The sequence below is a fragment of the Salvelinus fontinalis genome, chromosome 31 (assembly GCF_029448725.1).
Source record: "Salvelinus fontinalis isolate EN_2023a chromosome 31, ASM2944872v1, whole genome shotgun sequence".
Lineage (NCBI taxonomy): Eukaryota > Metazoa > Chordata > Actinopteri > Salmoniformes > Salmonidae > Salvelinus > Salvelinus fontinalis.
The window spans coordinates 36,852,086-36,864,410 of NC_074695.1; the positions used below are offsets into that span (position 1 = coordinate 36,852,086).

The 12,325-nt window shown below is 44.9% G+C and overlaps 1 protein-coding gene across 6 annotated transcripts in view; it reads left to right on the forward strand.

Moving 5' to 3' along the window:
* The window catches only part of LOC129830155 (msx2-interacting protein-like), a 45,185-nt gene extending 33,897 nt beyond the window's left edge, over window positions 1–11,288 (forward strand). For all 6 annotated transcript variants that reach the window (XM_055892471.1, XM_055892473.1, XM_055892472.1 and 3 more), the window contains 5 exons: window positions 77–7,946; window positions 8,145–8,480; window positions 8,650–8,844; window positions 9,017–9,175; window positions 9,323–11,288. In XM_055892471.1, coding sequence (XP_055748446.1) covers window positions 77–7,946; window positions 8,145–8,480; window positions 8,650–8,844; window positions 9,017–9,175; window positions 9,323–9,454 — 8,692 coding nt within the window. In that variant the 3' untranslated portion in view covers window positions 9,455–11,288. The remainder of the gene's footprint in view (window positions 1–76; window positions 7,947–8,144; window positions 8,481–8,649; window positions 8,845–9,016; window positions 9,176–9,322) is intronic.
* Window positions 11,289–12,325: the final 1,037 nt, after the last annotated feature.

Sequence of the window (12,325 nt, forward strand, 5' to 3'; positions counted from 1 at the left end):
TTTTCCTTTGTCACAGATCCCCATTGAAAAATAATATAATAATTTTGGTTCCTAAGTATATTTTTGTGTTTTTCAGTGATGAACGCAGGCCGCAATATGAGATTGCAATTGAACGGCCATTCTTTGACAACAATGTGCGAACACCTGGAGGAGCCTTAATAGAAGACCCCCGTCGCAAGTTACCTGCCAGAAGCCGCGAGTCCTACACTGAATGGGACCCATACCAGGGAGATTTCTATGACCCACATTACTTTGATGACCCGCGTGAATACAGAGATCACAGAGACCCCTATGAGCAGGACATCCGCAAATACAGTTACTTGCAGAGGGAGCGTGAGAGGGAGCGCTTTGAAACAGACCGTGAACGTGACCATGGGCGGAGGACAATTGAACACAGCCAGAGCCCTTCTCACCCTAATCGCCCTGTCAGTCCTACAGTGTCCCCCTCTCTCTCTGAGCGTCTACCAAGTGACTCTGATCGCCGCATTTGCTGTAGATCCTCAGAGCAAAGTGGCAGCTGCAGTTCACCCTCACCTCCAAGATTTGACAAGCCTGACAAGGAACACCCTGACCAGTATAATAAGAGTGATAAGCCAGAGAAGGAGAGATCCTTTGAAGTTGAACGTGGTATTGGCGGTGAAAAGGAAAGGCGGGCCGGGTGCAAGGAGAAGGGTGAAAAGGAGAAAGGCGAGAAACTGAGGCTGAGGAAATTTAAGTTGCTATCTCCCAGCATTCCATCGCCTGAGACGGACCCTGAACTTGAAAGAGAAGGTAGTCCAGGCCTTCGAAGCAAAGTCAGCAAGTTTCCTCCTAAGGAAAAAGAAGGCTCGGGCAAAGGACAGCTAGACCTACCACCTTGTGTGGTGCAGCTAACGCGTGTGAAGGAGAAGGAAGGAAAATCGCTTGGTCATGCTGTCCTAGAAAAACAAAAACGTGGGAATGACAGTATTCGTCTTGAATCACCCTCAAGTGACCAGAACAGTCCTCCCTTTCACATAAAGCCTCAAAAAGGAGATATAATCAATAATAGAAAGGTGCCCAAAGACAAAAACATGGCAAGACTGGTTGAAGTTGTAGAAAATGATGTTAAAATGAAAGCCAAAATACATATGAAAGCTGGCCCTTGGTTTGATGGTTCTAACTCTGTGGATGTTGACCGTCTAGCTGCACGAAAGAGGCGTTTTGAAGAATCCATGCTGAAGACCGATCGACTGAAGAGGGCCAGTCAGGAAGAGGAAGAGTGTGGTAGATTGGGACTCAGGAAGCCAGCTGACAGTGCAATGGCAGAGGAGAATGAGGGTGACAAGAGCCTATTGCAAAAAGGGGTTCATAAGAAAGAGCATTGCAAGGCTAAATCTGAGAGACTTGTTACTGTTTTTAGTCCTAAAGATAAACAAGAGTCTGATATTGTCTCCATGGGAATGGGCCTTGGACTCAGTTTGGAACTTCAGTCACGACTTGGAGAGCCAACAGAAGATGAAACCGATCCATTAGACCCACCCTGTCTGAAAATTGAGTTTTGGGGATCAAATATCCAGAGGAGTTCAAGTCTCATGAAAATCTCTGATGGGAGTCTTGAACAAGACGCATTCAAGGTACAGCCGCAAGAAGTCAATGGCGAGCAGGGTGTAGGACTATACAAAAGCATAGGGGAGACTGAGGAACGACTTGCGTCTGACATTGACCACGCTCAGAGCTGCAAAAAACAAATGAAACAGAGCCAACGGCTTTGGCAGAAGCTAGAAGAGCCTGACAAATCAGATAAAACTGAAAGCCCACAAGGCAGCAACACAGAGGACTTTGAATGTCGCAGTCTGTTGCATGAGGTAGGAAAATCACGTCAAGATGTCACACATAATTCTCCATCTAACAAACGTAAGAAATCTGATAGTTTTGATTTTGATTTGCTAAGTGCTAAGAGAGAACAACACTACAGGTCTTCCCAGGAATTAAATGAAGACCTTTGCCGGAGTGTCACAACCTTTTCTGGCTCTGGTCACTTTCCCTCAAATGAAGAAGTGTGTGCTTCCCAGTTATCACAATCAGTTACCAATAAAGAGACTAAAGACTCTCCTGAAAAAGAGGACAAAGTCTACTCGCATGTAGATTCATTGAAATACAGCTTGGATATGACACCAAATAGTCTCAGTTCCCCGAACACAGAATTTCCTAAGTCTAAGACAACATTGCTTGGGTGTGATGAGGAGCTACTTCAACGATGGGAGAGCGGAATCAAATCTGACTTCCTCAGAATGGACATGACCTTCCCCAGTAGCATTGTGAAACCTGAAAGCATTCGCAAACGTCTTGTGCGTGAACTAGAGCCTGGAGAAGTACATTCAGACTCAGATAATGATGGGGAGAACAAAAACCACTCCCCTAAGCCCAACACTTCACTGTCCTCTATCCTCAGGGAACGTGAAGAAAGGTTGACAGACCTGAATTTCTCAGGCTCCTTGGAGAAGAATAAGTTCTATTCTTTTGCATTAGATAAGACTATAACTCCAGACACAAAAGCACTTCTTGAGCGAGCCAAGTCATTGTCCTCCTCAAGGGAGGATAATTGGTCCTTTCTTGACAGAGACTCTTGCTTTGCAAGTCTTCGCAGTAGATCAGACAAAGAAAAGGCAGAGTCTGCACCACGACCTATCCCGTCTTGGTACATGAAGAAGAAGAAGATTCGTACTGACTCTGAAGGTAAACTGGATGACAAAAAGGAGGACCCCAAAGCAGAGGATCAGCAACGGCAGGAGCTGTTTGCCTCTCGTTTTCTTCATAGTTCAATCTTTGAGCAAGATTCACGGCGTTTGCAACATCTTGAGCGCAAAGATCCAGATCCTAAGTCGGGATTTGGTAGACATCTTTCCAAACAGGATTCTGTCGAAGGACAACCTGAGCCAGGAGGAGTGGACCTTCAAGAGCCCATAGTGCTTTTTCATAGCCGCTTTCTAGAGCTTCAACAACAGAAGGAGACCTCAAGGGACCACTTTCCACCAGAAATTGAAAGCGTTGATGTGGTTGATAAGAGTGAAGGAGAAGAAGTTCAGAATGAACAACAAGAAGGGTCTTCCAAGGTTTCAGAGTTCATGCAGAAGACTGATATTAAATCAGTCGGCCCTTCTCTCATCCTTCCAATTTCACTGTTTCTTCCTTCACCCAGAGAGATATTGCCACAGCAGGAGAAAGAGGCTGTTTTAACTTCCTCATCTGAACAGACTGTCTCACCGATTAAAGAGGAAAAAGTGGAACATAATTGTGATTTGTCCCTATCCCAATCTCCTCCAATAGTAGAGATCCAACCACCATCCTCGATTGTAATCACACCCCTACGGTCTGTCCTTTCAGAGGCTGAGGTTAAAGTTGAACCTAGAGAGGAATTATGTGAACCCAAAGTTACAACTGAAAGCAATATTACAGTGGATCATGCATCTTTCTTTGATAATAAGCTTCCCACTCCTGGTGCCTCATTAAGTTGTTTTGATGCAGAGGCTGCCAAATTCCCCTGTTCTGCTTCCCCCACGATTGAAGAGAATATGAACATGGTAAAATTGGAGGTCCAACCAGATTGTAAGGACTTTGACACACCTCAGAAATCTGAAGCTTCCCATGAGGTTCACATGCCAGTTTCAGAGGCTGAACTGAAACCAGCAAAGCCAATTCGCAAACACCCCAAGAGTAAAAGGGCTAAGCCAAATGTGTCCGTAACACAAATCCTGAAGCCTCCCGAAACAGTTGTCTCTGAGAAACCAGTTACTCGAAAGAGTGAGCGAATTGACAGAGAGAAGCTGAAAAGGTCTTCATCTCCACAAGGAGAAATATCATCAGAGCCTATAACCACAGCCAAGTCACCAGTTCATGCCCTTGACCCTGAGAATGAATCAAGCCTATTCCCCGGAAGGACTAGACGCCGAAATGTTCGGTCTATTTATGCCACACCATCTGAAGGGGAGGCCCAGCCACCAGGTAAAGAGGTGGTGGAGTATTCCCGCGCCACACGTAAACGTGGTGTTGACAAAGAACCAGTGCAGCAGCTGCAGCAGGACACATTGAACACATCTACTAACACAAGGCGAGGTCGCCCATCCAAGTCACGCAGGCAAGGGGAAGATGTGTCACCAGGGAAAGGAGACTCACAGAAAGCAACAAAGGAAGACATTGATATCAAAGAGCCTGTGAACACTGGAGAGGGTTTAAGAATGTCTGAGGGGTGGCATTCACCCCGTATGCAGAAAGTGCAGACCGCTCAAGTGTCTTCACCTACTGGAACCTCTGTTGGCAGGAGAGCAAGTAGAGTAGACAAACAATCTGAGAGTGCAACATCAACAGGAGAGAAGTCGGGTGATAATACTGAAGAGCCTGAGCCCAAAATAAAAGATGAGTCTGAAGAAGCAGGGACATTATTAGAGGAAGCAAAGCAATGCTTGCCAACACAGAAAGACAAAACGGTCAAAGATCTAACTGATCAAATTGCAAAAAAGTTATCTGAAGGGGACATTGAGAGGATAGAATCTACCCATGTAGAGAAAAGACAACAATCTGAAAAGAGTGGGAAAGTAAAAGCACCAAGGTTGACACAAAATGCCAAATTGGTGACAGAGGATAAATTGCATTGCTTGAGAAACTTTGAGATTCGTGTAAGCGTAGATGATGTGAAAGGGTTGCTTTGCTCTGGGGAGGATGAGTCTGAATCTTTTGAGACCACTGTTAAAAAGGCCAAACCAGGAATACTAGATAAAGAAGAAACAAGGACTCAGTATCTGAAAGAAGCAGCAGAGCTCAGCCCAGAGGAAAATTACGTTCTATTAGATCCTGAACCACCGGTGGACCCAGCAGCCGCTCTTTTGGCACGTCAGATGGAACTGGAACGGGCAGTGGAGAATATTGCCAAACTTTCAGTTGAGAAACCTATTCCACCCTATAAGGAACCACCTGCAGAGCCACGTACCCTACTGTCCCCTGTCACTGTAGAACCAGAGGACGAAATGGAGGGGGAGAAGTCTGCTAATCCTGCCAGTGAAACCGAACTGGCTGCTGCCATTGATTCCATTACTGCTGAAGACATATCTACTGATACAGATGGGTTCACAGCTCCTCCCACTTACACTGCACTTGTCCCTACACCACTGGTTTCACCCTCTGCCGATGATGTTTTGGAACCAGAAAAACACATTATTGACCCAGACCCAGGGATGAGAGTTCTGATTCCCAGTGTCAAGCCCTTGATGCCAGATGCTAAAGCCTCTGAATCATCTGTCTCTGGGGCCTCTGCCCAAGATGATTCCCCTTCACCAGAAACACCCAAGAAAACAGGGAAAGCAGTCAGAGCTAAGACTCCAAAGAGGTCCAGGGGACGAAAGGCTTGTATCAACAGGAAGGGAGAGACTACTGAAGATGTACCAGAAGCTGAGACCTCCCCTATCAAGCCAACAGAGTCCATTCCTAAAGACATGGAAATCATCAACTCTAAGGCAGCTACTGCTACAGCAACAGTGGATGTCACATGCACCATGACTGTAGACACCCCTAAGGAGGCAGAACAACCTGCTGTGGAACAACCCGTACCTGAAGAATCTGCCTTTCACTCTAGCACCAAGAGTCCTCCTCATTTCAAAAAGTTACAGCTATCAGCAGTATCCCCTGCTCTTTCTTCATCCCTTGCCCTCAAACCATATCCAACCCAATTGAATGTCCCCCCACCCCGCCCAGGCACGATGCCTGTTTCACCAGACTGGCTTCCCAGATCTGAAGAAAGTAGAATTCATGCTACTCCTGCAATTCAAGTTAATGTAGTCACCCCCCCTGCACAAGCAGTAACTGCACTTGGGAACCAGTCAGCAAATCCACCCATGCCTCCTGATACTAAGGCATCGGATATTGACCCTAGCTCCAGCACTCTAAGAAAGATCCTCATGGAGCCCAAATATGTATCAGCATCAAACAGCAATGCCATCCCTACTACAGTCCTAACGACAACGCTGGCAGACATTCGCATGTCAGAGAATGAGAACTCGTCTGACACAATGACCGCTTGGCACAAGCATCTTAAAGACAGAACCTCGCCTTTGGTACCACATCCCACTTTTCAAAAACCTTCCCCGCTCACTGAGACCCATCAGAACTTTGGAGAGAAGATAGTGCATTCAGTCATTTCTTCGCCTACTACCTCTGTCATCAGCCGGATTCCAATGCCCTATGATACTGAGGAAGCACCTCGAATCTCCCTAAGTAACCGTAATGCTGGCCTATCTTTACCCAAACAGAAATCCGGATCAAGTATGAACGAGAACAATCGTTACCATGGAGTGGATGCAGCAGAGGATTTGAACAGCAGAGGATGGTCTGTAGTTGAGAGCACACCCTACAACACAGACTCCACTCCTGGCCTCAGGGTGAATACATCACAGGGTGTGGTAGTACTAAGTTACTCAGGGCAAAAAACAGAGGGACCTCAACGGATCAGCGCCAAAATTAGCCAGATCCCACCGGCCAGTGCAGTTGACATAGAGTTCCAGCAGTCTGTCTCTAAATCTCAGATTAAGCAAGAACCGCTTACCCCATCCCAGCCTTCCACCCCCAAGGGACCCCTGACACCCACAGGGTACGGACACCCTGGGGTACTCTTAACTGGCCAGTCATACAATTTTCAGCCTGTCATCTCCACCATTAAGCAGGAGAGTCCTGGTTCTGACAAGTCAGAGTCGTCATATCACACTGGACTTCAGGGTAGCACAGTAATGATGATTCAACCAAAGATGATTCAACAACCGGTCACTAGTCCTCAAGTATTGATGTACAAGAAAGGGCTTGGAGTAGAATCCATACCAATGCTGGCGGATATGGCAAAGGCACACAGGACATCCAACCTCAGTCCAATCATGAATCCACATCACCCATCTTTGACTGGAAACCGTATGAGTCCTAGTCCCAGTACCCCAACTGATCAGTCAGTCCCACACCTCAAGCAAGAACCCTATTCCCCTCGAACAACAGGCCACTCACCTTCACCCTTTGCCAAAGTTTGCCCTCCCAGCAACTCAATGTCCCCCCATGGCAGCTCTATGGTTTTGCATCCTGGTATGCCTGAGATGTCTCTGTACATCTCCAGTATGCACCACCCCCACCCAGAGCAGTCTGTTATCATGACCCCAGTGTCGCATAGCGTCACCCAGTCAGTGTCTATGGGTCGCCTCTCTCACGGCGAGGTCAGGATGAACACCCCACACCTTTCTGGAATGAATTACGGAAGACGGGCAGATTTCCTACCATCTTCCCACACTGGGCCTCCTCAGCGCTCCAACATACCAGCCGTGATCAGAGACATGGTAGTGCAGTCCCACGTGGGCCCCACTCGGGGAGCCTCAGACCGCAGCGCCGAGGAGGACATAAGGCACTACCACCAGGGGCTGTGCAGATCCTCTACACCCCAGCTCCAGTCAGATGTGATGATGATGCAGGCAGAGAAACAGAGAGGGCTGCATCACGCAGGTCTACATCTGGACCAGTACAGCATGGCCTCCCGAGACATCAGAGACATACGGGACATGCGCATCCTGATGCACCATCAGCTAGGAGAGCACACCATCGCAGAGGGACGTCAGTCACGAACTCCTGAGGCAGGAGCAACCTCAATTACCAACATCTCTGCTGCTTCCAATAGTCCCTTGGTTGGAAAAGGCATGACACAGATGGGGAAGGAGACTCCAAAACCATTGGAAGCAAAGATGTCTCACCCACCTCATACCGAGAGCAGCAGGATCATGGGGGTCCATTCATCCGTCCCTGTTATGGTGTCTCCTCATCATCATCCTCAAGGTGTTCAGCTGATTCATCCAGGCGGCGCTGGCTCCTTCCCAGTGTACAGGGATATGCGGGACTTCCACTCCCATTTTTCCAGTCACTCTTCGATGGGATTTAACCTGGCTTCCCGCGGCATCACACCTTCCCAGGTCAGAGAACAATGCATGCAAGTTCATTAGTTTACAAGCTTTCACCTGTTCAGTGTTTTTGCCATTGTGTTTTCAGTTAGGGTTGACTTCTACTATTACATTGTTTCTCTCCTACATGATTACTTCTATGCATGCATCACTGTAGTCCTATTTATTACTTATGTTTCTAAACATCTTGTTTTTTATTTGTTTCCTCAGGATGCTGATCTCAGCCACAGGGGAAAGCTGTCTCAGTCACTATCTGCTGGGTCACTTGGTGGAGGATGTGAAACCAAATCGGACAACTCCCACCTCCGTCACACAACCTCCATAGACCTATCCCACATGCCACGGATACAGAGGGACACCATTTCACCCTCTTATACATCTCCCATGGCTCTCTCCCACAAGCAAGAGTTAGTTCTGCAGAAGGGCCCACCAGTCTTCATGTCGAGCCCTCCAGCAACACCCCTCTCAAGTTCCTCAGAGTTGCGCCCTGAGGATAAACTGGGGCACTCAGGATACCGGTCCGTCGATATGGTGCAGCTTTTAACGGTAATGAGGTTGATCATGGGAATTAGAAGAATTACTAGAGGGACAATACTGAAGACATTCAGTCGTCATTTGTAAGATTAGAATTAGAAATCCGTTTAGGTAATTTTGCTTGTACTTAAGATTTAACCTATTTATCTGACCTGTCTTTGCTCTACTTTTGTTTGTGCAGACATACCCCATAGTGTGGCAAGGCTTGCTGGCACTGAAGAATGACTCAGTTGCCGTGCAGCTCCACTTTGTCTCAGGCAACAATGTGCTGACTCACCACTCACTGCCGCCCCTGGAGGGAGGTGCCCCACTCCGCATTGCACAGAGGATGAGACTGGAAGCATCCCAGCTGGAGGGTGTGGCTCGCAGGATGATGGTGAGATGCTAGCTGTTCGCCATTAAAACAATGCATTTTTATCACGATTTTTAGGACGCTCTTTGGTGATGTTTTCTATTCAGGCAGCTAGTTCTCATTACAACTGTGAATGTAAACATGCTTAATATTTCAGTAGAAAGCTCAACCGATTTGATTGGGTTGTTGTTTACAGGTGGAGAATGATTACTGCCTCCTGCTAGCTCTGCCATGTGGACGAGATCAGGAGGACGTTCTCAGCCAGACCCTTCTCCTGAAAGGAGGCTTCATCACCTACCTACAGAAAAAACAGGCAGCTGGGATCATTAACGTCCCCAACCCCGGCTCGAACCAGGTATGTTGTGCATTGACTGTTATGCCATGTAAGCATCCATTTTCAAACAGACATGTTCCTTTCTGTATTCAAGTAAACGTTAGTTGGAGATGGGAGTATGCTACTGAACTGACTTCAAACCATGTGTTTTGTCTATTCCTTCCCCAGCCGGCATATGTGGTGCAGATTTTCCCACCGTGTGAGTTCTCAGAGAGACACCTGTGCCGGCTGGCCCCCGACCTTCTCAACAGTATCTCCAGCATCTCCCCTCACCTCATGATTGTCATTGCCTCTGTATAATACCTCTCCATAAAAAAAAATCAATTTTCTTGAACCCACACCAAGCCAACACCAGCCTTTTTGGACTTTCATCCAGTTTAGAAAACTGGGAATGCCTCATAGTTGGGATGGGTTTGACCATTTTTTGTTTTTAAAATATGTATTTCTCTTCACCAAGTCCTTAAATCATCCTACCACATCTGATTCCACAACTCTCTGCCTTCACTGAGAGCATACGGAAGGGTGGATTAGGAGTTTTGATGATCAATTCTATGATCATCCATTTCGCTTTTGCCATTGTTGAAGGATAACTGGATTGCATCTTGATTTTCTAAGTATTGAAGGGGACAAGGGAACTAAATTAGAAGGATGGCTAAGGGATGTTTTTACTCTTATCTAAATAATGTTTGATTTTTTTTCTTTTTTTTCTTAGTGCAATGACTGGTCGTTATTGTTTTCTATGTTGAGAAAACAAAATCAAAAAGGAAATCAAAAACATGACATTTTTACAGATTGAGAAAAAAAGGACACATATTATAATAGACATGCTCCAGTGACCAATCTTTTGTACGGCTTTTATTCTTCTTCCATCTGCCAATTTAATTTCCTTCTACTTCATTTCCAGTTAGCTTTCCTCAATGTTCCATCCCCAGGAAGCTATATGGGAACTTTGAGTTGTACAGTTTATACTTAATGCCTCAACAGGGGACAAAAAAAAATATATATATATATATATATATATATATATAAAGAATATAGAATTTGTATTTGCCTCCTTTTCAAGTCTAATGTTTAAAGATTAAAAAGATTTAGGGAGACCAAGTGGATTACATGACAGATGATCACTTTTAAAATGTTGGGGAGGGGGGTGGCAACTGACAAGGACCCCAACAAAACTCAGTCCAGTGACATTTATGAATTGAATGTTTTTAGAATTGATTATGTGCCAAAATGTATTTTTCAAAGGAAAAATCACCACAATGTATCTAAATAATATGAACCTATTTTCATACTTGAATTTGTATTCGTCACTCAGATCTACTGTAATAGCCTCTGTTTTTGATATATTTTCTTCATCAGCCCAACCTGTTACAACCTACTGCTACTCCATTGTGAAATCCTGTCCTCATTTCCATTGAGTACCATTAACAGTTCGATTTGATGTTGAATTGTGGATACAGTTTAACAAACTAGTACATTTAGTCCTTCTCTCTCCTTGTGTCCTCCACTGCCCCCTACTGTTCTTCTGAAAATACTCCTGCATACCAATATGTGTTCTCAAAGTCAAAAAGCAAATTACTAAATGACAGCTGTAGCATGCTTAACTTGAAGAAGTAAAGGGGAAATCCAATCCATGAGGCAACAAATGTGACTTGAACTTTAAACAATGCCAGGAATGGATGTGTAAACTGTCCATCTCTCTTTCCTTTCTCTGAACTAGTGTCTCCCTGAGCCAATGCTGTAAATACTCATGTTCCCAATCTATGCTCTTGCGTACTTTCCCGTATTACTGTCTCCGTTCAGGGTCCTCATATTTTGATTTGTGTGACAAAACAAGGCAGTCTGAAAGAGACACAGCTAGTTGTGAACCGATGCAGAAAGTAAACCATGATTCTCAGTTTTTGTGCTGTAAATATTTATATTACTGCAGGCTGAATACTCTCATGGTAATGTTGAAGGCACTTAATTTTGATATACAAATGACAAGAAAATACAAAAAGAAATCTTAAACTGTCTTTTGATCAAATCTTATTTCATAATTTGTGTATTTTGCTGTTCCTCTATGAGGACATTTTAAACTGTAAAATGGTTGTTTAACATACTTACAGATCATTAAATGGTCTGTCACTCTTGACTGGCGTTTTCTTGATTGTGTCAGTTGTCTTGGTATGGCTTGTTCCACTATAGATACATTACTGTATGATAATAAAATGTCAACAGTTTATCATAATGTTATTACTATATGTTGCAGTGCACCTTGAAGTCACAAGATGTCAGCATAGGCAAGTATTTTGCACTTGTCTGTAGCCTAAAGCCTACCATGGCCATTTTATGTTTTGAGTCTGAGTCCTGTATCTGCACTATTAGTTCACAATCCTAGTTTGTGGGAAAATGCCTCTCATAAATTTGCTTTTTAAGAACTGTCACAAATATATACACAAGGCAACTGCAGTAACAAAATCAACAGTACATGCATAGGAGAGAGCGTAGAGAAGTTGCATTCTTAGTCTTGCAAAGCAAGTCAGACATTTGTATCTGATAATCTGTAGCCATATTTTGAATTTCTGTGAAGCAGTTTGAAGATTAGTGACTGGAAAAATGTCTAAAACGGGAATCGGCACAAGGGAAGGGCAGTTAAAGTTGCACTTTTGTACTTATCCTCCCCGAGGCTATAGGGCTCCATGGTTTGGAGAATTTTAAGACTTGTGCCTGAAAATGTGGGTTTCCTGCTGCTCCTGTAACATTCAAAAGCAACTGGAGAATCCTCAGAGGAATGTCAATGGTGAGATAGTGGTGAGGAATTACTTATGGAAATGTTTTGCAGTCAGGCCTGCAGGGACTCATATTTGGAGGTACTGAAAAGGGTGAAATTAATGGGGGACTGCCTGCAGCGAAGAGACCAAGTTCCCCAACTGTACATCATGGTTTTATAGCCCTCAATTTCAGCCTACAAGGATGTTCTATATTTCCTAAATAATGGCTTCTTCCTGAATTGTCAACTGTGGTTTCTGGTAATTGAAACACTCATCCCCCATGCCTAATGAAATAATACAGAACTTTTCATAACAGTATATCGTATCAGAGAGACAAAGGGAGGAGGGAGACAAAGAGATGTAGAAGGGCTGAGGTTGTGAAAATGGAGGTTCTCAAAATACATTGAGGTTGCCACTG